General features: G+C 41.8%; 1 protein-coding gene across 1 annotated transcript in view; it reads left to right on the plus strand.

Annotated features, from left to right (window-relative positions):
• TIAM1 (TIAM Rac1 associated GEF 1) overlaps positions 1-26,711 on the plus strand; it is a 148,124-nt gene that overhangs the window by 15,891 nt on the left and 105,522 nt on the right. Inside the window, exons 3-5 of the mRNA XM_074997087.1 lie at positions 3,373-4,352; positions 19,461-19,908; positions 24,519-24,691. Of these exons, the coding sequence (XP_074853188.1) occupies positions 3,384-4,352; positions 19,461-19,908; positions 24,519-24,691 (1,590 nt within the window). The 5' untranslated portion in view covers positions 3,373-3,383. The remainder of the gene's footprint in view (positions 1-3,372; positions 4,353-19,460; positions 19,909-24,518; positions 24,692-26,711) is intronic.

Here is a 26,711-nt window from a genome sequence, read left to right on the forward strand (position 1 = left end):
TAAATCTCTGGCTTCACAGGGAATAACTGACACCGCAGTTAACAACTCACAACTGGGCTGTGCTAGCTGACTTGTGTTTGGGCATCTGGGGCTAAGGGTCTGTTTAATTTTGGTGTAGATGTTGGGGTTGGGGCCCAGGTTCTATGACCCTGTGAGATGGAATGGTCCCAGAGCTTGGGCTGCACAGAGGGAGGTTAATAGGAGCTTTTGCATTCACTTCAGTGAGTCTGGGATCTCACTCCAAGTGGTTCAATTCACATGATCATATTTATTTTAGATAAAGAGATGTCAGAATGTGCCCAGCCCCCTTTGCACTAATAAATTTATTACCAACCCATAACTAAAAGATGGAGTAACTATGGACCTAGTTATACAGGGAAACTCAAAAGCATTCTACTTCATATGTTGACCTTTTTTTCAAAATCTTCGTAAAAAACATACAACACTACGACAAGTGCTTGACAGAACCTAGAGCAGAATTGCCTCATGGGCATTTTACCAGAAGTGATTCAGTCTTTTCTGTGTAATCTGTGTGGATTTAAGTAGGTTCTATGAAGTTGTTGATACTACGTATTCAGATGATTAATGCACATACACTCATATTTATTCTATGAGCATCTGGTTAAATGAAGCATAGCACATGCTTATACTGTAATGGAGAAACCCATAGCCCTTAGGTATAATCCTCCCCCATATTATCCTGCTATCTAGCCATCATTTATCGATTTTTTTTTTTTTTTTTTTTTTTTTTAAAAGTCTGGTAGAGCTTTCTCAAACCAGAACATCTTTATCGTATGATCTCTCTTAGAGAACTGTGTTTTTTCTACATGTAGATAGTTGTACACCATTTCTTTGTGTTTGCGTGTTTTTATTTTCATATTACATTTTGTACTGGTTTTATTTTAATACTTAGGTAATTGTTAATGGCCAAAAAAAAAGCATCTTTACCTTTTTTTTTTTTTTCATTTAAAACAGATTTTTTTTGATAATTTTGTAACTGTGGTGCCAAACAGTTCTGTAATCCTGTTGCAGCCATGTTATAATTGCTCCATTTTGGTCTTGATTCTGGTTTTACTTACATCTGTGTAGAGCAGGTACAATTTTATTGACTTAATTGAATTCTTCTAGTCATATGCAAGAAATGAATCAGGCTGTGTGGTGCAAATTCTTCCTTGGACTTATCAGTGGAATTACACCATGACTGAATTTGGCTCCTGATGTTTGTGGATGCCCTTATACAAAGGCATTTTGGTAGAACTTCATACAACATCCACCTCTTGTGTCCTTGTGGGTCTCGAGGAGCTTGGTTCCAACTCAAAGTAGTTTTTACCATGTTTTGGAGAGGATGAAGAGTGGATGCCTCTCCTATATCAGTTATTGATAGCCAGCGTATGTCTATACAAGGTGCCATTACCAGAATGGTTAAAGATTTTTTTTAAAAACTGATTTTGTTGACTATTTTGGGACAATGATGACATAACCCACATAATTGGAATCCAAGTTACTGTTATTGTTTCTGATTCTACACATATTGAAAACCTATGGCATGGTATTTCATATGCCAAAAAGAACTCCCCCCAAAATTAAATACAATGGTATATTTAATTATTTGGTGAGGCATTAAAATTTATAGAAGCAGAAAATGCTTGCCAAGATTTAGTGAAGCACACACCTAGGACTGACTTTTTGGGGGGCTTTTATTAGGGACATTTGTCCCTCTTTCTTAAAGCATTGTGCAGGCAACATTTCCCCTAATCAGTGTGATTCATGCAGCTACAACTCCAGGTGCGACTTTGAAAAGTCACCCATAATGGTATCGTAAGGAAAACATGTCAAGGTTGTTAGGATTAGAAATCTACCTGCCTTCCTTCTGATTCCTGTCAGCACACATTTACCCTCAGAGGGGATGACATGGAAGCACCTGTATTCAGGATTCTGTGAACATTAACGATCATTTTTCTATTTCTTGCTGCAACGAGCAGCTTAAAAAAATTGCAGTCATTGGTAAAAAGCATTAGAATGAGCGATGAGCCTCGATGAGGATCTCATTGCTAGTAGAGCCCTGCAAGTCTGTAAATATTCACAGATATCTGCATCCGTGGATATAGATGCGGATAGCAGCAGTTCATTTTTACCAGTGTGTATGTGGATACCATTTTTGTACTTAGAAACCTGGACATTTACGTATATCTACTTTATATCCATGGATATTCACATCTGTGAACCTGGATGCGGGTATCTGCAATCATGTTTTCAAATGCAGATGCCAATTTTTTATCCACTCAGGGCTCTACTGTTAAAATGCATTGCTCTGCAAATCTGCATTTTAATGTCTTGTTGCAGATAGTGACATTGAAAACTACAAATGTGACTCCATTAGTTTTTCCCCCCCCCCCAATAATGTAAGATGTTGCTAGAAGAGTGGAAATACAGAATCTTTCCTTTTTACCCATTCTCCGGCAGGAACCTAAAGATATATAATTCTATTCTTTGAATGTAGTGAGCATGGGTTCTACCCCAAGGGGTCATGAACAGGAGTCAGGAGGGTGTAGCTATCCTTCAGTTACCTATGGCTAAACAAGATGGGGTCATGCTTCAGTGGGAGAGGATTCTGGTGTGGAAAGATAGTCCTGGTACAGAAGAAGTTGAGAATGACTCATCAAGATCTGTTATCGCAGAAAATTGATCTCTCTTTCAGTCACACGTGCTCTCTTTCTTCCGTTTTATTCATGCCTCAAAATAAAGTTCGTAACCAAACAGTGAAATCACAGATAAAGGCACTGATCTTTTTCTTTGTGGCACTGCATCATTTACAGAGAAACAATGAAACTTTAATATTTACATTTTACTGGTTGACCAATCTTGCCCTGAAGATTAACTGACTTTAATATATTTAAATATCATGGGTAAAATTGAGACTACCATTTTGTTTACATTATAAATTGTCTCCCAATAATATCCATGCTGAGAATCAGATTCTCCTCATATCTACACTGACTTAACCCCTGATTGCAGTGAGTTACTGGTGATTTATACCAATGTTGCTGAGGCCCTGAGTTCGTACCTTGTAACAATTTCACTGAAGTATATTTTTGTTCATAAGTGATGTTGCAAATGGTTTATGTTTTATCATTGATTATCACTGTTAAAATAATTCTTGTTAGGTGCAACACATTTCAGCAGATGCACATAGATGAGAGACCCACAGGAAGATGCATCTTTTAGTGCTACTTCTGGATAAGAGGTTCTAGATTCCTCTTCAGAAAGCCCTTTTCCTTTGTACAATCCACGCGAGCTACTGACTGGCATTTTATATGTAGCGATACATATATTATTTGAAAGATGAATATTTCGTGTTCTTTAATTTTGCAGACCTTAAAACCATGGGGAACGCAGAAAGCCAAAATGTAGAGCATGCATTGTATGGAGACAAGCAAGCCAGCCTGGGACGGAAGCACACGTCACGATCACTTCGCCTTTCAAATAAAGCTTCTCGACGGACCAGGCATGCTTCTTCAGGGAAGATTATCCACAGGAACTCGGAAGTGAGCACCCGATCTAGCAGTACTCCAAGCATCCCCCAATCTCTGGCAGAAAATGGCTTGGAGCCTTTTAACCCAGAAGCCAATTTAGGGGATTTTGGAAGCCCCATTTGGGTGGACAGAGTGGATATGGGCTTAAGGCCGGTTTCGTACCACACTGATTCTTCTGTCACTCCTAGTGTGGACAGCAGCACCATTCTCACAGCAGCATCAGTGCCGAGCATGCCAGACGCGGAAGAAAGCCAACTTTATGGGCATGACTCTATGTATTTGGCCGAAGAAAATGGCAGGAAGCATCGGTTTGCAACAAATGGGACAACTTTTCTGGAAACGGCAAGCTTCAAGAAAAAGCGCTCAAAATCTGCTGACATTTGGCGAGAAGATAGCTTGGAATTTTCGCTCTCTGACCTCAGCCAAGAACATTTGACAAGCAATGAAGAGATCTTGGGTTCAACTGAGGAGAAAGATGGTGAGGGGATTCAAGGCCCGGAAGTAAGCAACACTCCCCGGCAGGTGACCACCTGCCAACGTGCCAATTCACTGAGTGATTTGTATTCTCCAAAAAACTCAAGTGCTACAGTAAACGGAGGCCCACGAAACACTTTGGGGGGTTACTGTCGGAACTTAGTGTCCAATATTCCAGATATTGGAAACTGTAAGATGATGTCAACTACAGGAGAGGATACTCCTTCCTATAGTAATTATAATACCCTCCCCTGTAGGAAATCTCACTGCCTTTCAGAAGGTGCCACCAACCTACAACTCAGCCACAGCAACAGCATGCAAGGCAGGAGGGCAAAAACAGCTCAGGTAATGCAGTTTTACTCTATTCCATTTAAACTTTTGAAACTTTCTTTTAAGTATACGTACTTGTTACAGAGAAACATGTTCTTTATTTAGATCACATATGGTGTAAGTACGTCCTATTTCTTTGTGGATTCCTCTTTTCAAAGAAGGGGAAGGAGGGGCTGGAACACATGCCTGTAGGGAAGGGCGTACTTTCATAAATGTTCTGTTCATAACTCCTATCTCCATTTCAATCATACTTTTTTGCCCCTTCAAGCCATTTTTCTCTGAGAAGGATAAATCTGCAGTTTGCAGAGAGATGGGAATATTGTTCTGTTTATTTGGTGCAGGTTTGGGGGTATCTGGTAAAAGCTTGGTTCACTTGCAGAACTCTAGTGCACCATCCCCTTGTCAAGTTTCCGTGTCATGACCTGGTGCAAAAGAGGACCCTGAAGTCTATTCCCACCACTGAACTTGCATTTTATGATCCTTCTTCCAATTCCCTAGCTAACTGAATGGGAAGTACTCTGAATTCACCCATGCTCCTCCCCATCCATCGAAATTGTTCTGTGGATTGATGCTCCCCCTTTACTTCCATGGATCTAAATGCCTAAATTTCAAAGCAAAACATTGCTCAGAAAAAAGCACTCTTCAGATAGATGAGTTTGAGAGTCCTGCAGGCACTTGGTCTGCTGGCATTCACTCATCCAGGATTGAAAAAGGAGCGGGTATTTTCACTGCACCAGCCCAGGAAGAGGGAGGGTGGCGAAGGAAGCAGCTTGCCCAAGCCAGGGAGAGCACAGGATATGGAGATGCATCAGTTTCTTTAACCCCAGCATCAGAGTTTTGGTTTGGTTTGCAATTTGTTATTCTCTTTGAATGTTTCCCTCTACTGGCTGTGACACATCTGCATGAGTTACGTTCCATTGGCTGGGTCTGCTCACAGCAGCGCATTGCATGTGGTAAACAGTGTAATGTCCCTTACAGAAATAGAAGCAAGGCAGCATCCAAACCATGTGCGTGCCATATACAGCCATTACAGGTGAAATATAATTCAGTACAGGAAGCATTTGGCACACTGGCCCTTCTTTGAGGTGTGGCAGAAGTCTGAAATTGAAGGCTGACTATAAGGCCTTTCTGGGTATTTATTTGCTGTCTGTGAGCATTGCCTAAGAAGCAGAGCCAGTAGGAAAAACCAGAACAGTCTGAGAAGAACCTGACCAAATGGTTCAAGCAGTGCATTACATGGTATGCTCCAGTGACTACCCTGACTTGAGTGCATGTTTGAATTTTAGCAGCTGTGTGGCATAGCGTACTCATCACAACTTGTGACCCAGAGGGGGAAGAAAGCGCTTTGTATGGGTTTGGGAGACCAAGAGATTTGCATGCTGATGCTGAGCTGAGCTTTTGGCAGCACACCACTTGAAGGGAGATTAGATCTGACAACGTGAGTCAGGCTGGTCACAATATACTGCAGGGAAGGTGTTGGGATCTGTTAACATGATGGGTTAATGAGAGGGTCCCTAGGAGTGAGATGAAACCCAAGTGAGTGACTGAAGGAAGGGCAGCAGTTGGCAATAACTTGCAGAAGGTGATTGGAGGTGGGTTGTTGGATTAGTTGGCTGCGTTTGATCTATGACGATGTACTGCATCTAAATATAAAAATGACGTTCTAAAACAGATGCTGCAGCTTCTCACAGCAGAAGTGTTGAACTGAAAAATAAGCTCTAGATGTTTGGAAGCCTTTTTTGTCAGGCCTGCATAAAAACTCTTCACTCTTCAATAAGTCTTTTGAAGATAGTACAGAATTAAAATAAACAGTAACAGGAAACATAAAAAAAATTGCCGTTTAGGATTAATAAACAAAACATTTTCTTTTAATGCAAAGAAAATTGCTAGGTTCCACTTCTGCCTATCAGTTCAATTAAGAGGGTAATTGAGAAGGGCTACGTCTACACGTGAAGCCTACATCGAAGTAGCTTATTTCGATGTAGCAACATCGAAATAGGCTATTTCGATGAATAACGTCTGTACGTCCTCCAGGGCTGGCAATGTCGATGTTCAACTTCGACGTTGTGCAACACCACATCGAAATAGGCGCTGCGAGGGAACGTCTACACACCAAAGTAGCACACATCGAAATAAGGGTGCCAGGCACAGCTGCAGACAGGGTCACAGGGCGGACTCAACAGCAAGCCTCTCCCTTAAAGGGCCCCTCCCAAACACAGTTGCACTAAACAACACAAGATCCACAGAGCCGACAACTGGTTGCAGACCCTGTGCCTGCAGCATGGATCCCCAGCTGCAGCAGCAGCAGCCAGAAGCCCTGGGCTAAGGGCTGCTGCCCACGGTGAACATAAAGCCCCGCAGGGGCTGTCAAGAGAGCGTCTCTCAACCCCTCAGCTGATGGCTGCCATGGCGGACCCCGCTATTTCAAAGTTGCGGGACGCGCAATGACTACACGGTCCCTACTTCGACGTTGAACGTCGAAGTAGGGGGCTATCCCCATCTCCTGATGAGGATAGCAACTTCGACGTCTCACCGCCTAACGTCGAAGTTAACTTCAAAATGGCGCCCGACGCGTGTAGCCGTGACGGGCGCTATTTCGAAGTTAGTGCCGCTACTTCAAAGTAGCGTGCACGTGTAGACATGGCTAAGGAGAGCCAAGCAGTTGGTAAATGCTGAGGTCTTTCCCTCCTGCACCATGTCCATCATGATATTCAAATATCCCTTTGAGCCACTTAATGAGAGTAATGAATTTGAGTCTCATTTTATCGGACGTAGCCTGTGACATCACATCAGTAGTTTGTATTGCTAGATGTGTCTTCCAATTTCAGGCTATTGATCTAAAGAGACTAAACAGAAATTTACGTCAATACATAAAGTAAAATAAACAAAATTAAAAATTGGAAAGGTTTGACTTGCCGTCCAGGATCCTAACCCAAGAAATGTTCAGGGAAGCTAAGGCTTACTTTTAGCAGTAATCGTTGTTAGTCCAGACTTATTTCTGTTGAGACCAGGGCAATGCTTTTATATGTTGCTTTATTTATAAAATACAGCCGAAAGTAAACTGCAATGGTATATGGAATTAAAGCGCAGCTTCCTTCTTGAGTCTGATGAGGTAGCTTTGGGGGATGGAAGGAAAGCAGAACTGTGGAAAAATTAGGAATCTATGACCTATACAAACTTCTGTGGTCCCCATTATTATTGTACCTGAGTGCCTTCCAAACTGCAATGTATTTATCCTCACAATGCCATTGAGAGTTAGGGTAGTGCTGTCATTCTTCTTGGACAGGCAGGGAACTGGAGCTCAGTAGGACTAAGAGATTTGTCCAAAGTGTCTAGGAGAATGTGTGGTGGAGTATTGCACCTAGATTTCCTAAGCCATAACTGTGCCTCACTGACTGGACTCTCTTCTCTGTCAGACTGTTTGGATCGGGGTCAGCAGCTTTTCCAAGGTGGAGTGCTGAAATTTGACCTGTTGACCGCTATGTATGGTCCCAGTGCCAGTGATACTTTTAAAGCTCAGTAATAGTCCTACTTATAGCAGCTTCATTAATAAATAAATTAAGATGCAATGCTTTACTGTTTAGGTGGTGGTTGGTAGCACTAAGGCTGTGTCTACACTACCTCCCTACTTCGAAGGGAGGATGGTAAGTAGGGTGTTGGGAGTTTATTAATGAAGTGCTGCGGTGCATATGCAGCACTTCATTAAGCAAATTCCCTCCCACAGCAACTTCAAAGTGTTAAGCTTCGTAGTGCCGGCTCGTGTCTAGCTGCGGCTCACCCGCTGGTACTTCGAAGTGCTTGGGAGGTAGTGTAGACAAGCCCCAGCTGTTTTTTTTTCTTTGTCAGTGCACAGGTGGCATGCTCCTGGCTGCCTGGGAGGAGGCAGGGCTGAGCTCCTACCTCGAGTGCTAATGAAAGTCAGCTTGCGTGCCACTCTTGGCATGCACGGCAGGGGTTGCTGTCTTAAATTATAATTGCATTCGTCTTGGCACATTTTTCTGGCAACAATTTTTCAGACATGTAGGTTTTCCGTCCTCGCCTGCCTTTATGATAGCAGTGCCCAAACCCATAAGAACCCGAAAAACTTTGGCAGGTAGCTCCTGAATGCCCAAAGAGGTCATTAGGAGTTGGAGATGCTGAACTCCTGAGGGATTGAACTGTGCCATTGGTACACATGCCTGTCTCGTACTGTATATTCATTGTTGTGGTTTGCTTTTAATTTGTAATGTGGTCCAAGTTTTCAAAAGTAGCTGGTGATTTTTGTGAAGCTCAGTGAAACATTATAAAGGAGCCTGCTTTTTAGGGGCAGAGGATTGTTGAGCAGTTGTCTGAAAATCACATTACTTTAAGGTGCACCCCAAAACAACCTTAGCACCCAAGATTACTTTAACAGCAGAGTCATATATTTTTCAGTGTAACAGCTGAGTCACAAGTTCTTCACTAGGCTTGGCAGCAATTACATTTTTGTGAAATGTGAATAGGATTTCTTTATCTGCCTCTTTTTTCAGGAGAGAATAAACAAATGAATATTTTTCAGTTTCTAGCAAAGGAAACAAAAGGTCAAACCTTAAAACTGGTACGTGGGAGTCACTTTTCCTTAACTGGGAGCTAGAACACTTCAGCACTGGAGAGACAATTAATTTCAATACACGCAAGCAATTAATATTCAAAGAGTGGCTTTGGGGCACCCACACAGCAGTTCTATTTTTCCATAACATTTTAACGTTATGGATTCAGTTCCTCTTAATCAAGACTTCCAGCAGAGCTCTGCTGGGGTCCTGCTGGGCTTTTGGAAGTGATGTGGTATAGGTGGGAGACGCTTACTTGGTTGGTACTGTCACCCATTTCTGCTTCAGAAAGGCAAACGGCTGTTGTACCCAGAGTGTTTTCCATTTACGTCTCCTTCCCTCCCTCCCCTTCCCCTTCCCTTAGTTTCAACTGAAGTTGTTGAGAAACCCCAAAGTGTTTGTTTACTGAAATCCAGATTTAATGGAGTGGTTAGGTTGTGTCCAGCCTGTGTGTGGCCACATTTTAAAATATGCTTTTTAAAAAACATGTTTAAGTCTCTGCAGGTATTCTACTAATGGATCTTAAGCAGTTTTCACATGGGAAAGATGTAGAGAAAGTAATAGGGAGGAAACCAGTCAGATTCAATAGGCATTAAATCAGGCAGTATTGAAATCATTCTAAAAATGGGTTATTAGAGAATTTTCTTTGTTTGTTTGCATGTTTTTGTACCATCTCATAAAATTCTGTGCCAGGTATTTAATTTTTTGTTACATTCTATAGCATGGTTAAAAAGAACAATGTGGAAAGATTAGTTTTCTATTAAATTGTATACGGCCTCTCCAGAAAGGCTATGAATATTTTAGTTCATAGTCTCGTTTAATACTAGAAAGAAGATTCCAAACATACACTTTGTCTAGCTGCAGTCAAATGAGAGAATCGAAAATAGTTATAAAGTTACTGTGCATCATTAAATTAAAAAAGGTCTAATCTAAGTGTGAGAAGTTTAAGTTGGTGGCCTTCTCTCATCTCTCTGTCCTAATATGCACCTTGTTATTTCAAATTCTGGTTTAGCAAAGTCATGTTGTTAATTCTCATTGTGCATTGACTTGCTTCTTCATTCATCTTCATGCTGTTGCCCAAAGGTCTGAGATGTATCTCTAACCATTCTCAGTATGGAAGTGACTATGTGATAGGTCGAGTGTAATCATTTCAGGTATTTTAAAGTCAACAACTGCCAGAGGCCCTATCCAGCACATTTTCATATTTGAATGTGTGTTAGTGGAAGCATCTTGAGGAAATGAGGTTTTTGGAGCCTTGGGCAAACCTTTTAATAGGTCTATTGAAAACTCTATTGCAGGGGCCTGAAACTCAATTTACCTCAGGGCCAGTGCCAGTCTTCAGACCCTTCTAGTGGGACAGATGGCTTCCTGGCCCTAGCTGCTGGCCCATGTGTATTCTCCCCCACCCCTCTGCCCGGCCTGCTGGCCCTGGCGATTTAACATGTTCCCCACCCCCACCCCAGCAGCCCCTGTTGTTGCCACAGCCAACAGCATAGTGGGGCTACAGCAGCTTGTGGCATGTCCTTGTGTCCTGAGGGGAGGTGTGTGCCAAGTCCTGTACATAGGGTTGGGGTGCTTCATTTCCTGCTGCCATGATGAAGCAGTGCAACTGGGCTGGCCTGGGAGATGGCAATAGAGCAGGGCAGGCTGCTGCATTGCTCCATTTTCCCATGCGCCCTGCTGCCGCTGCAGCACGGGGCGGGGCCTGACCTTGCTGCTACCCGCCACCAGGCCCCCTGGTAATCCCTGAAGCCATGTCCCTTAGGGGGTGGGGCTTTATGGAAAGGATTGAGAGTTGGTGGGGGGGAAGAGGCAAAGCAGGGACATGAAGAGGTAGGGCAGGGGCTGGGCTTGGGGGAAGGGCACACACACTGCTGCCACACCACGTCCCATGGCCACAGGGACTCACCTGCGGGCAGCCACATGCAGTCTGGATTGTGGAACTGCTCAGGCTGCAGATTGTGGGCTGTGAGTTTGAGACCACGTTCTAAAGGATTTTTTTTGTCCCTTTATTCAACTTTAGTAAAAAAAAAAAAAAAATTAACAGCTGTGCAACCTGATCCAGGTCCATGGTCTTTTTTTTTTTTTTTTTTTTTTTTGTAACACTAGGACTGTGAGCATTTCTACGTTTGAAATAATTTTGCCATCCCAATAATTGTAATTTCTGCAGGCTTTATTTTATGCTTCTGGAACTTCCCACTTGAAAAAGGAAAGATTGTTGCCACAGCTAATGATTCGATGGACCGTGCTCACTTATTTGGATGTTAATTGCAGTAGTGAGACTCTCCACTTGAGTGTTCTTCACTGCAACCTATCCTTCCTTGTATTGTCCTTGTCATCTAGTTAAGCAAACATCTTCCTATTCTGTTCACTTACATGATTATTCATGTGAACGCCTGCAAATGGCTTGCTGATTTGTTTTTCTAGTTTACTTTCCTTTTTTCCCTCCTCTCCCCTGTGATGTTTTTAAGGAATTGACTTTTAATTAGGGCAAATAAATCTACCCTTTGTTTTTGCTTCATGTAATTTGATGAAGCATCTAACGATTTATTTAACTTCACTGTGCTCAGAATAACCTTGTATTTTATGCTTAGCATTGCTTCCCAAAAGGATTTTTTCTCTGGTCTGGGTAGGCCGTTGGATTGCAACAAAAGTGAGCTTTGAGACGTTGGTTCAGCATGTCACCCACAAGCAAAAGGGCTAAGAATCACAGCCCTCAAGAATGCTAAGATCTCAGTGTGGAGACTTTATCTTTCACCATTGACCCTCATTGAGTCCTTGAGGGTGTTGAAAGATCTTACTCATCTTCTGTAGAAATCAGTGCTGAAGCCATGAAAAAGCTGTCTTGTAAGATCCCACAGTAATGTTCCCCTGTTTGCTATGGAAGGTTCTATTGTGGTGTTCCTGTGTGTTCTAGAATCTGTGCTCTCATTTTTAAAAAAAAATCATAGCCCATATAGATGCAAAGTAAAACTATAGCATATGAATGGAGCATAAACTGATGTAGCAGTCATCCTCCCAAGTCTGCGTACAGCCTCAAACAATGGCATATAGCAATTGTGAGCTGCCCCAACTGTCTCACTAGAGCTTGAAATTGGAAGCAGTTTGAATGTCAGCATTATTAACTACTGCACTGCTGATCATTTTGCCAGCGATAGTCAGCCAATGTGCTTATTTAACATGGATGGCAGCAGTAGGCATCTGGTTGCCGTTGATTTTTGTTGAGGAAGGAAAAGGAGTTCAAGTCCCCATGCCCACAATTTGTAGACTACTAGGCCAATCCGTCCTACAAGGGGAGCCAGGAAAGAGGATATATGTCCACTTGCCAGTCTCAAGTCCTTTGTGGGTGCACAACAACAAACCACTTCTTGCACCTTCTTGGGGCAGAAATCCCCTCTGTCTCTTCCCCAGCAATCAAAAAATTCAGCTCCCCCCCAGCCCCGGGACAGCCTTTCCATGCTGTTATGCATTGTCAGCATAAAATTTGGCTACATGCCTGAAGTGGAAAATAAGGGCAGGAGGCAGTGAAACATAAATTGAATTGACTGGAAAAAATAAACATCCCAAGGAATATTGTACTGTTATCCTTCACATATTTACTCCAGTAAAAATCTCCATTTTTTAAGTTCACCAGAAATGGACTTGGAGTTTTCATTTGTCCACGTGCATAGAACAGAAACCAGAATGGCTGGCTACAGAATTTAGGTCTAGGTGAATCCTTGGTTATGTCTTGGCCTTGGCCTGGATTATATCACATCATCTCCTTCTCTTCTATTCAATTTGTATACAAGGCAACTGGGAGAGGGAGAAGCTCCTACAGCTGTAATGTCAGCCGTAATCTGATGATGATCAGTTCTACCACTCCTCTGCACTGAATCTGTATCCTACCATCACTGCTTTATCAGGATAAGACTGAGATTGGACAGAAACCAACTGACTGAGGCTCAACCTGGATAAGACTCAAGTGGTGTTTGTTGATATGGAAAGCATCTAGAGGAGTCGGCTAATATCTAGTTTTCTGTGGTAAAGAGTCTTGAACCTTGAAAACGTAATATTGTTTTGCAATTGCAGCATGTGCTCACTCTGGTACAGGTTGAACCTCTCTAATCCAGCAACCTTGGGACCTGACTGGTGTCAGATGAGAAGATTTGCCGGATTATAGGAGGTCAATATTGCCTAGCAGATTACCAATACTTCCACTGCTTATTGGGCTCTTAGAAGACAGTCTAAATGTTTAAAACCAATGCATCCTGAGATGTGAACGTGAGCAAGTTAAATCCTTACGGGGACCTGTGCCAGTTCTTCCATCATCCTCTTCAGTTGCATGAAAGCTGTGGTAAAAGCCTTGAAATGTTGGGTTACTGACTATTGACTTCCTCAGCAGAGTGCTATTTTTGTCCTAGATGGAGTCATTGCTCCTACTGGACTCTGTTTTTTTAATTTTATAGGCTAATACCCTGCTTGCCTTCTCCTCAGACTCCAAGTACCAACATTTAGTCAAAAGGGAAAGCTCATCTATGTCTGTGTTTGGTTTGTATTCTTTATGGATTAGAACCTGTTCTGATTCTGCTTTTGATAAGATGGGTTCCTTTCTTTCTCTGAGAGAGAGCAGGTGTTCTTCTGCAGGTATATAAATAAAAGTGGAGAGGAATTGGAATGGCAATATAGATTTTTGGCCCGAGTCTTCCAATGACTTTCTTGCATGTGGTTCCCCAGAGAATCTGCCAGGGTGAGTCTGCTTAGAAGGAACTACTTCCAGAACTGGGATCATAATTTGGAGATTTCCGCTGCAAAGAGTAAAAAATACCAGCTGTCATTCCTGCATTTTAGAAGATTTTAGACAAGCATTTTAGTCAGAAGCAAAACAAACTCGAAGAGAAACTATAAGGAGGCCTATCAAAACAAAAAAAAGCAGTCAAGTAGCACTTTAAAGACTAACAAAATAATTTATTCGGTGGTGAGCTTTTGTGGGACAGACCCACTTCTTCAGACCATAGCCATACCAGAACAAACTCAATCTTTAAGGCATAGAGAACCAAACAGAGATTCTCTGTGCCTTAAATATTGAGTCTGTTCTGGTATGGCTGTGGTCTGAAGAAGTGAGTCTGTCCCACAAAAGCACACCACCTAACAAATTATTTTGGTAGTCTTTGAGATGGTACTTGACTGCTTTTTTTGTTTCGATAGTATTTAGACTAGCACAGCTTTCTCTCTGTTACTAGAAGGAGGCCTATAGCAGTATTTGTGTGGCGTTTTAGAGTAACTTTGGCAGTGGCAAATTTTAGTCTTTTAAAACTGCAAAAACCATAGGCCCCAAAAGGACATGCACTGTGCTTGTCAGATACCTCCTGCTTTTGGTAACGCAGGTAACACTTTACTGAATAAGGCCCTAGATAGAATGGTGGTTGTTTGGTTTCTGTTTTTGTTTTTTCAATTACAAAGAATCTACTTGCGTGCTGGAGCCATGAATACCAGAAAAGACATAAATGCTCTATAAAGTATATACAGTAATGAGTCAATTCTAAATCTGTTCCCTGATTATTCCTTTTACCAAGGAATGAATCACAGCAGTGCTTTTTTGTACCGGTACTTGCTGGTACTCAGTACCAGCACCTCAACATCCCCAGCCATAGGATTGGTTAGGGGTGGGGGCAGGGAAACAGCTGAGTACAACACTTGTTTGTTTGAAAAAAAAAAAAGGGGGGGGCGTGGGTGGGACGCTGAACCTGGGAATCATAAAATACTAGAACTGGAAGAGACCTGAAGAGGTCATCAAGTTCAGTGTCTTGCCCTCATGGAAAGCCCAAGCACCATCAATATCATCCCCGTTAAGATATTTATCCAACATGCTTCTGAGTCTTAGATGCTAGTGTGTGATATCAGAGAGTCTTCCTGGACCTTTCTGTAACGCATCCAGAACTCTGTCTCCCTTTATGGTGATGCTAATGTTTACCTAAATTTAATCAAGAGTGGGTGTGGATGTGGTGTTGAAGCTATTGTGAAAGAAATGTGAATATTCTTTAATAGAAGCCTACAAGACTCTCTAACTTATGCTTCTGAGTCTTAGATGCTAATTTGTGATATCAGAGTGTCCTCCTGGACCTTTCTGTAACACATACAGAACTCTGTCTCCCTTTTAATTTAAGTAAACATTAGCATCACTGTAATCAAGAGTGGGTGGTGGATGTGGTGTTGAAGCTATTATGAAAGAAATGTGAATATTCTTTAATAGAAGCCTACAAGACTCTCTTTTTTTTCCCTTCTGAAAATGCATAATAACCCCAGGTGACTTTCTGCTGAACTCTTAATTGAGCCCCTATTAGCGTGCAGATTATAACATTTCAAAGTATCATTAGAAAATTTCATCTGACATTCTCAAACTGATTATAACCATCTGATGGCAACCAGCAGACAGTACAGTATAATCCCAGAAGGCAAAAACCTGTCTGATGAATGCTGTTAACCTTAGTAACCTATAGACCAAGTGCCTTATACAGTAGGCCATTTAAGATACTCATCTGACTAAATGTGACATTGTAATTCCTAAAGGCGAACATTACTGAATGAATATCAGTTGGCAAAAATTTTTGATCTGATCTCCCTTTTATGTATTCAGATTCTAATCCCTTTGCAGGTCCAGAATCTCAGACCTAGTCTATGCTAAATATGCTACATTGGTGCAGCTGCACTGTGTCTGGTGAAGATGCTCTGTGTCAATAAATAGAGCTCCCCTCCCATCGACATAATAAATCAACCTTTGCAAGTGGTGATAGCTGTGTCAGCAGGAGAAGCTCTCCGCTTGCTATAGTGCTGTCCACACTGGTGCTTAGGTTGATGCAATTTACATCACTAAGGGTATGTCTTCACTACAGGGAAGATTAAACCTCCACAGTCGATCATCTGGAATTCAATTTAGTGCTGCTAGCAGGGATGTGCTAAATCAAATTTAGAGTGTGCTGGTGTTGATGCTGGTACTCCTCTCTCCCCCTTCACCCCCCCCCCCCCCCGATTAGGAGTAAGGAAGTCCTGTTAACCTCTCTTATTGCAGATGGTGTGGAAGCCCGAATTATGGTATGTTGACTTCAGCTACATAATTAACATAGCTAGAATCGCATATTTTAATTCAACCTTCCACTGTAATATAGACCTGCCCTGAGAAGGGTGCTTTATTTGAGCTGCTGAGCAAGGCAAATTATACTAAAGTGGTACTACAGACCTTAGTTTATTAGAGGATCTTAGTGTGTTTGGTGAGGAGATAATGAGGACAAAATAGAATCCTAAAATCGTTGCATTGGAAGAAAGCTTTTAGAACCATCTAATCTATGGTAAGTAAGACTAACTGTAGATTATGTATTTCTGCTGAGTTTCTTACCCTCTCATTGTTTTACAAACATCAGCTACCTCATACAACATTTTGGTGAGGCATGCGGTAGTCCCTCATTTAAAGATGTGGGAACCAAGGCACATATGTTAAGTGACTTGTTCAAGGATGCACACTGAATCTGTGTCAGAGCTAGGATTACAGCTGGAGTTCCTGGGTTTCAGGTCTGTGCTTGGAGCACTCTGATTATGGCTGTTTTTGAGAGAATTCACTGGGTCTGGTAAACAGCATATCAAGAACAAATTTTTATGAATGTTGCCAAGAGGACAAAAATTATACTCCATTACTCAACTACACTGATAATTCTGTTTTGGTGACACCTTATTTAAAAACAAACACACATCATCTTGTGTTACAAATAAAAATTAGAGAAGTAAATACATTTAGAATTTATCATACTATATAGCATGAATAAAAAAATTACTAGAAATCCATCTAATAAATCATTACTTAAATAAAAAAAAAACCTACATTTCCCTACAATTACTACATGCCTAAAAAAAAAAAAAAGCGATTTTTTTTAACTTGTGCTACACAACAGTCCCTGTCAAATTAGCAATTGTTTAGTAATATAAGTCTCTTAAAGTAATCCAAACAAATAAAAGGTGTTCATCTTTTTTTAATAAATTTCCTGATTTGGATCCATTAAGACATCTTTGGCCTGATTCTGCATGGAGGTTTCATTCAGGGTTGCCAACCATCAGTAACTTTATGGACAGTCCATAAAAAATAGCCAAAATTTGGACATGTCCGTAAAGTCTGTATCAAAAAATTTAGGTGTCTGCAAATTTCCTAGAAGTGCAGTAAAATTTTAAAAACCAGCAATGATTCTATGGCAATTAAATTTCTTCTGTGCCGCTTCAGCCATTTTACTGTGGGGCAGGCGAAATTGGATGTTTTATTGTTTATTTAGCTCAATGGATGTACGATCACGAAATGGAAAACTTCCAGGACCATGACTAAGTAAATGAAATGAGTTAAATAGCATATTTTTCTTGTGATGTTTGAATGACAATGATTACTTTTCACTTCTCGCCATTTATGTTGTCTTAATATAGTATAAAAATTATGTCCATAAATAAATTTGTCTGTCCATAAATTTTCCCCATTTTATTTGTGAATGAAATTTCTGTGGGTTGGCAACCCTGGAGTACTGGTTTTATATGAAAGTCCACCGAGAGAGATGGAATTGCTTAGATGTAAAACTGGTGGAAATTATGTGACTATCACACACGTGTGGTGTCTGACACATACAGAATTTTAGGAACTTAGATTAAGAATTTGTATTTTCCCTGCACACTTCTGTATTCTGAGATGCAGAGAAAATCAGTTGCCAGAAAATCAGTCTGTGAGTGTCAGTTGTAAATGGGAGGTTTCTCAGCAGTACTGGCTTTGATGTTTCTCTAAGCATCCCTTACTCACTGTATTGCAAGGAAGTGGGCAGACTGATGGTTTCCAAAACAGGTGTACCGAACAGTGCTAAATAAGACCCTGACCATGAAAACTACTCCACACAAAGGGATCCCTGCGCCCATATGGACTCCCATTGAAGTCAGTGGAGTGCTGTGTGGATGAAAGGGGTACAAAAGTCTAGATGCAGGATTGTGGTCTAAGAAGGTATTTTGTTAATGAATGCATTGAAATCAAAATGGACTGGATGACTGGATTTACTGAGGCTATGTCTATACTAGACTTGAAAGCTGACTGCAGATATGTGATTTTTTTTTTTTAAAGCTACACCAACTGTGTTGCTAAAATTGAGGTATGTACGCTTGACTAACTCATCTGTCTTAACAGGAGAAGGTCGGCGGCAGCATTTCTCCCATAGACCTTCCTTACTCCTCACCTCTCACAAGGAACACTGGGGTTAACTTTGACCCTGGAGAGCTTGAATTCATGCATGCGCAAAATCAAACCCCAGAAGATCGACCCACTCAGTGTAGATTAAGTCTGAGAAGGCGAGGAAATAGATCTTCTTGCCAGTGCTTGTAGACTGAGTCTCTCTTGATAAGTTATAAAGAATGAGTGTGTGTGTGTTCCATTGTGTGTTAACTCCTCCTCAGCCAATGAGCATTCAGAATTCCTCAACATTCTGCAACCTCCCTGGACCCCCAGAGAGCTCTCCCACTATGCCAGGAGCAGTCAGTGCTGTGGACTGTCAAGTGGTTGCTAAGACCATCCTTCCTGTGTAGCTCTCAGATCCGGAGGAAATCCCCTTGGCTCATTAGATAGAAAAGTTAGTTTTCTTTCCACTGAAATGTTCCTCCCAAGGTCGCTTCATTGTTTAAGCACTGGTGTATCAAGCCGCCTAATGTACTTTCTCGGGGGTAAGTAGGAGTGAGAATGTCAGAGTTTTAAATATATATCCACCAACTGGAAAAGTACATCCTCATTTATGTAACTGTCAAGTAGCAGTCACAGGATGGCCAAGTCATAAGCCTCCGTTGTAGGTGTCAGTGTTTTCCTCTCTGAACTGATAGGCGATGACTGTTTCCCCAGACGCTGTTATGATTTCTCCTGCCACATGCTTTCCTTCCTGAAAACCTCTTACCACCATAAACCTCAGGTAGGTCTATACTGTGCAGCTGTTAGAGACAAGGCTGTGTGAACGCAGCCTTGTCACTAAAAGTCAGCTTGTGGGAATGCTGTTTGCTGTCGCTTTTGCTGACAATATACTTCTGCCCCTCACTAGGTGTTTTTGCTTTGTCAGCAGGAGGGAGCTCCTGCCAACAAAGAAGCATTCATACTCTCACTTGCCACAGCAAAACTTTATTGTTCACAGGAGGGCTTTCTTTAAGCACCTGTGAACTGCACAAGTTTTGTTAATTATGTGCCACTGAAGGCATACCCCTTATTTTAGGTAAACAATTTAAGCTGTTTCCCCCCCAACACACATCCCCCACCCCAATTTACTAAGGTGGTGGGGCAGGTACTAAAAATATTTAGTCTTTCCTATTTGGTCTTGTTGCCAGAACCTTCCTGAAATATCTATTCTCACAGCGCCTTGTCTTCATAAGGTACATTTAGGGAAGCTCCAGTGTCCCCCAAAGTAGGAGGGCTTACAAATTTGATACAGCTGGGGAAACATCTGGTTCTTTTTCCCTCTTTAGAGTGCCAGAGTAGGGTGGGACATCACCTACCTTCATATGATATTGTTTCCTTTCTTTTAACCAGGATGTGAATGCAGGTGAAGGGAGTGAATTTGCTGACAGTGGGATTGAGGGCACAACCACCGATACAGACCTCCTTTCCAGACGTTCAAATGCTACCAACTCTAGCTATTCTCCAACAGCAAGTCGAGCTTTCATTGGCAGCGACAGTGGCAGCAGCTCAGCGGGAGATGGGCTCCGTCAGGGAGTGTATGAGAACTTCCGAAGGGAGCTGGAAATGAGCACCACCAACAGCGAGAACTTGGAAGAAGTTGATTCGACCCTGAGTGATGAGCAAAGCAGCGGTACCTTGAGCTCCCCAGGGCAGTCTGACATCCTCCTGACAGCTGGCCAGGGCACTGTACGGAAAGCTGGGGCTCTTGCTGTGAAAAATTTCCTGGTGCACAAGAAGAATAAGAAAGTGGAGTCAGCTACACGCAGGAAATGGAAACATTATTGGGTTTCCTTAAAAGGTACACCAGATATATTTTCATTATTCATTTAAAAGAGACATCAAAGGACCATAGTGGTTGTGAGTTATTTGGCCTGTAGCAGGGGTGGGAAACCTATGGCCTATGGATCAGATCTGGCCCACAGCTTGCCTTGTTCCAGCCCCCAAGGACTGGGGCTTCCTCGCCTCTCCCCCAGGGCAGACACAAGAGCTGGTGCTCCAGCCACACCAGGGACACTGAGGATGGAGCATTAGCATTTTAAAGTTTTTTTTTCGGTGTGCAAAGGTCAGCTCTGACTTCTCCGTGAGCACCACTTGGGCGTGCTCCTGTGCCCACCTAGAGCTAAGGGCAAAACTGGGGCCTTACTGTGTAATTACTTTTTCCACCCCCCCAACCAAAACCAGTACCTGAAGGCTGCCTTTTTTCAAATACTATTTATTTACTGAGGTGGCATTAACAGATTGACAAATCTTTGCCATGTAACTGTCAGGCTCAAAACAATAACCATGAGTTTTTGTTTAAAGAGACATTTTTCAGGAATATAGACATCAGATCTCTATTTAATGGGATGCTTCCTGCTCCCATATTACAGAGTAAGCATCATTACACCACTAAAGCCTTGTCATTTCTAGTGATTTTATCAAATTGAGTGAAATATCTGGTTATATATTTAATAGACAAAGCACATCTACCAAGTGATAATATGCATACTGCTTTTATGATGGTTTGAAAAATAAATGATGAAGCAAAACTCTACATCAGTAGCCGAGGACTTTTACCAAAAGCTGCTGGAAATTTGTGTGAAATTAGTAGGCAAGTGTCAGAAAATGTTTGTGATTTCTTTTGGGATTTTTTAATGGCCACTCACTCACAGCTGATATGTACTTTTGTCAGAATTAAGTTCTCGTGCTGCTTCAGTAGCAGAGTCCTCACCTGTTGTTAAAATCAAGCTCGCAGCCATTCGAACGAGCCTGGTGTCCCTGACCAATGTGCATGTTTCCTTGAAAAAGCAAGTTGATGAAAGTGTCATAATCTAATCCCTGTCTGCTGTGATCATGGAGTTGGTGCTAAAGCTGTGCCTTCAGCCACTGTGTGACAGCTGTCATTCACTGATAAGCTCCTTGGGGTAAGGACGGTGTCTCTGTGCATTTGTACAAGGCTTAGTGTAATGGGGCACTGATCCTGATAGAGTGTTCTGTGTTATGAGAATATAAATAAGTGATTAATCCTTTGGACTCCTAGCAGAGCACAGGGCCTCCACAGTCATTCTCCATCTTGTGCGATCCTTGGCTAGAGTCTTGATTTGATCCCACATTAAGGCAGCTGCTTTTAATTCGTTCAGGAAACTTGGTTGCCATGTTTGTTTGGGATGTCCCCTTTTCCTCTTCCCTTTGGATTCCATTCTAATGTTTGGCTTGTGAAACGTTCCAGGATATGGCCTGCCCATCGCCATTTTCTCTTCTTGATCTGAGCCTCCATTGGCTTCCGGTTTGTTTTGTTCTGGTCAACACGGTTTTGTTTGACATTCTATCATACCACTTTACCTGGAGAATATAATTACAGCACAATTTTATCTTGTAGCATGATCTCAGCTGGGGACTCTAGGTAGTACTATAAGACGAATAAATAAGAACAATAATAAAGAAACAGGCATCCTAGGTTAAAATTGGCTCTGTAAGGTGGCCTTTTGGGAGGCTCTGTTCAATCATCGTCAGCAGCAAAGTGGAGAAACCAAGCTCATGTTTGTACTCAATCATCCATTTCCCAGCTCTTTAAGAGCCGGTGTACACTGTGAGTAGAATTGCCAGGGGGTCTGGTAACAACATAGCCTTCATAATGTAGCTAGGACTACCGAAAGCATGATGCTGTCTTGTGTGCACTACAAAATGGAACCACGTTTTAAGTGAGCCAAGGGGAAAGCCATGTTGTAACTAGGTTGCCTGACATAGCTTTGCTTTTTTATGCTGACTGTCCCTTAGAGACTAGCCAATGGAAAAGAACCTGCTGAGCTCCAAAGATGAAAAATAGGTTTGTGACACCATAGTCCTTGCCAGGTTAGCATGTGCCTATGTTCGAAGCAGTAGTTGAAATACAGCCTTTCATTGCAATTGTGGCAGAGTTTGGGGAAATAAAGGAAGAGAGATACCACCTCTGAGGAAGCAGAGAGAACCCCCCAGTTTCCCTCTAGCTGAGGCAATGTGACAGGAAAGGCTGGCTGTGAAGAATTGGTAAACAAAGAGCCATCTGGGATGGGGGAAAAGGGAAGGATGAGCATAAAGGCAATGTTATTTTAAAGTGCTTTGACCCAAGTCCCAGGGTTTGTCTCTTAGATTGCTGCGGCTTAATAATGTAGCATTTAAACTAAGCTTTGAAGTTCACAGCTGCTATTGTTTGGCTGCAAATGTTGGGCTAAGGGGGGTAACCGTGCATCACTTTCCATTCTGATCACTGTTTTCAACAGAAAAAGCTAGTCATTCATTGTTGAAGTTAAATGTTCATATAATATTGAATGGTAGCAGAAATTGCAGAGATCTGAAAGTTACAGACTAATGAGATTTTGCCTGAAAAGTAAAAAGATTTTTTCTATGAAGTCTATAAGTTAGAATCTTCATTGAAAATGCTCAGTCCTCCATGCACTTCATTCTCCCCACCATGTTGAAGACACATTGAACAATAGCTAACACATCACGTGGGAACAAGGGTGTGTGTGTGTGTGTGTGTGTGTGTGTGTGTGTGTTTTCTTCATTCGCTTTTTTCCAGGGGGATGACTTAAATCTAACCCGATTTCACAGATATTCATTGGGATTCAGTCATTTTAAGAAAAACTTGATCCCTAGTTTCAAGGAAACATAATAACTAATAAAGCAAAAAAAGCAGTCATGGAGACTAATTATTTTGTTAGTCTTTAAAGTGCTATGTGACTGCTTTTTTGTTTTGATAGACTACAGACTAACACAGCTATCGCTCTGTCACATAGTCACTAGTAGTTAAAGCGCAGTTTAAGCAAGGCAATGGTTTCCCTGAGGATCTATCTACTCTACAAGGCTTACTGGGTCAGTTCACAGCAGTCTGTTTTTCTGAGGGGATTACATGGTCCGACATGTTTGAGTTTTTAATTTCTGTTGTATTGATGGGGCCATGTGCAGACAGAGCCATCTTAGAGAATTATGTTCACAGCTTCCATCTGTACCTATATTTTCCCATCCATGGTACAGGCAAAAAGCCATTAATAAAAGCCCTTCGGATGTTAGAATATGGACACCCACAGCTTGCCATGGCTCTGTGGGCTGGCAAGGTTGGATGGGTGGGTTAGAGAGCCACTATTGATGGCAATATTGGCAGTGAGGCCAAGAGCTGAATGTGTCCTGGTGAACAAATTATCTTCGCACGCACTTTGGCTTCTGCCATGTTGCTTCTGTTCTCCGGCAGCTTCAAGTTTAAGAGCAGAAGTTTAAAAAAAAATCTATTGATGGAATGATTTCTCATAACAATGGGAGATCATTCCATCATTAGGTTATATTCACTAAATTCACTCCAACAGCATTGCAGGCTTTGGAGTAAACCTACTATTTTTTTTTTAAATCTTTCAAATGTGGGCTTTAATTTTAGATCATATTTGCTTCATTCTCTTTTTTCCAATCTCCGCTGGTCTGCTTTCCTGCCCCCTCTTCCTACTAATGTGTGGCAACCCCTTTCTCCAAGGAGCAAGGCAGGGAAGGGTGCTGCTATTGAGTGAGGGGCCGAGGCATGGAACCCTCACAAGAAGAGAATGGAGTTGGTGGAGGAGTTGTTGATTGCTTCTGAAGAGCCACAGTGACAGCGAAGTGATGTTTTGAGCAAGCTGGCTGGAGTAGCAAGTGAAGACAGGAAGTGATGAAGAGAGGAATTGGGTCCTACCAATGCAGGGCAAGGTCTATCCAGATATAAATTCCTGCTTCCACTCTCTCTTTCCTCCAAAAAGGCTCATGTACACGCACCTTGCTCGTGAGCAGATCTCTTTCCATGAATCCCGCCACTTTGTTTTTTTTCTCAAGCTGGCTCCTTGTTGGAGGAGACAAAAGTGTGCCCTGGGACGAGACTTGTCAGTTCAAAGGCCATCACTGTGCCTGACAGAAGCACTTCATTGTCCTATTGTCTTAAATGAAGGCAGAAATGAGGACAAGTTTTGGAAAGAAAATAGGACATAAAATTAAAGGGTTAAAAGTAAAGTGTTTGTAAAGAGGAATAAAAAGGCATGTGAGTGCGAACACAATAGCAATAAAGTATGGTTGGACGAAAATATAGGCAGAAAGGCACTTTTAAGCATTTCACCCATATTTCCAAGCACAGAGGAATGTATTGTCAATAGGTGGTGTGGGTATTTACCTTTAAGACTGCCATCAGTGTTACTGAGAAGTGGGTAGTACATACTGAAGAAAACTTCTCCTGCCAGACCAATAGATTTTATGTTGTCTGTATGGAAGATCCATTTATGTGCATCACTATAGCTGCCCAAGTGTTGATTTAGTTTTTACTTTTGGAGGACTCAGAGTATGAGCACTGCATTCTGCTGCCACAAAGCATTGAATAGACGTGGATTTATGGTATTTAAATGTGCTGCTTGCTAATGCTTTTCTTGTGTTTTTTTCCAGGATGTACATTATTCTTCTATGAGGGCGATGGCAGATCTGGAATAGACCACAACAGCATCCCAAAGCACGCTGTCTGGGTAGAAAACAGTATAGTGCAAGCAGTGCCTGAGCACCCAAAGAAAGACTTTGTTTTTTGCCTCAGCAATTCCCTTGGGGATGCATTCCTCTTTCAGGTTTGTTCTGCTCTTGAATTCTAAGGAATTGTTCTCTCTCAAACTCTTTTGCCCCTCTTGCAGGGTGGGGTGAAATTCTGACCCCATTGAATTCCATGGCAGAATTCCCATTGACTTCCGTGGGGTCAGGACTTTGCTCTAGGCAAGTAGAAAGGATGGAATTCCTGCTCAGTAGCATTCATTTATTATGTAGAGAGAACAACTCTGAGGGGCCTTGACACCAAATTGGGGTCCTTCCTACAAGGCTGAGTCTGCTGCTTTATAATGTGCTGTGCTCTCTGCTTGTGTAGATAGGTTTAAAGTCGGCTAGTAACATGTCAGCAAATGGTATTGCAACCCTGTGAACACCAGAACTTTAATACAGTGTAAGGCCATGATTATAACACTGATTGCTCCCATCGCCATGGGCAAGACCAAACTACGATACGTAGTGCCCCAGAAGGGGTAAAACTGTAGGCATAGATTGATGTGTATGTTTGGGAGGGTAACTCCATTCAGGCCAACGGGGCCACAGTTTGGGGAGAACAGCAAATTCTGTCTGCCCCACGTTTGCAGTCTGGGGAGCAGCATCCCACTCAACCCTTCCAACTATGCCTCTGGCTAAAACACAATCTGCCTGTCACCGTAGATATGTAATTGCAGATGAGACCTTACAGAGAGCTCTGAGAAATTTATGTGAGCATAAGTTGTGTGAATTAACAGGAAATAGTTGGAGGTTTCCAGGTTCTTTTCATTACAGTTCACAGTGAAGAATCCCACACTTCTCACAGCAAACTCACTGCACATTTCACGGTCTTCGCCCTGTGCATACTGTGGTTTTAAAGGTCTTGCAGATTTTAAACAATAAAGCTTTGCCTTGCTCAGTTTTTAGGGGCCCAATCCAGCCTTTCTTTCACACCAAAACTCCTGTCAGCTAAGATCTGACATTCTTTCCTTACCAAACTGAGTGACCAGCCTGCATTCAGCTGTTACTTCCCAGCTGTACTATCGTCACTTTATAAGGCTAGCTTTATAATGCAATTTTTCATATTTAGTGAAAAAAATTTTTTGGTCTTGTGATAATTTGGGAATATTAACTGGTGATCAAATGGAAAAAAGTCTGAATTTTACTATAATTTTATATTCAAAGCTACTCTTGCAGAATGAGAGGCTAAAGTCTATCCACATTTACATTTCTGAAATCCCAACATATTTCCATAATTAATATTTGTTTTTCTTTGTTGCTCCCCTTCTCTTTTCCAATGCCTTTCTGCTAGGAGATAGTTTTATTGCTTTGTTTTGTTTTGTTTTTTTTGTGGGGGGAGGGGTGGAGGTGAGGGTGGTGTGGTGTTGTGGAATCTTTCCATCCGTGATGGAAAATACAGTAGCATGTGGCCTCAGTTTTGATTAAATAAGCGGTGAAGCACCACCACATCAGATATATTTACATGAGTATAAAATCTTTCAGGTGCATTTCTTTTGGAAAACTTTCCTTCATGTAAAATTAATGCCAGTAGGGGCTAAATTAAAAAAAAAAAATCACATTTAGTACATTTCCTTTGTGGAATGCAGGGTCTTATTCATTAAAAGCTCTGTGTCAAAATGTCGTGACTTAGATTTTCTTTTAACTTTATGTGAGAGAGAGCAAAAATGAACCTTTTCGAAGTAAATTATTGGTTTTTTGTGACTTATGAAATCTTTCTTTTTTGGGGCATGGGGGGGAATTGCCTATATAATGGAATTCATGTAATTCTAAAGGAGCAGAATTAGAAGAAAATGCAGGGGTGGATTTGGGGAGAAGGAAAGAAACAGCCATAATTGTGGAAATAATTTGTAAATAATTGTAGCCCCAGGGCTTAATCCAATGGACACAGAATTGCTGGAGCATGTACACTGCTGTTCAACAGTGTTTCTTAACTAGTAATAACATGCAGAGGAAGACTAATATAGAACGAAATGTTGTATTAGTTAGTTTTTAAAAATACCAGGTTGCTAGAGTAGCTTATTTCCCTCTGATGAGGACTGTAGGCTTATTGGAAAG

The sequence above is a fragment of the Carettochelys insculpta genome, chromosome 1, assembly GCF_033958435.1.
Source record: "Carettochelys insculpta isolate YL-2023 chromosome 1, ASM3395843v1, whole genome shotgun sequence".
In the NCBI taxonomy this organism is placed as follows: Eukaryota; Metazoa; Chordata; order Testudines; family Carettochelyidae; genus Carettochelys; species Carettochelys insculpta.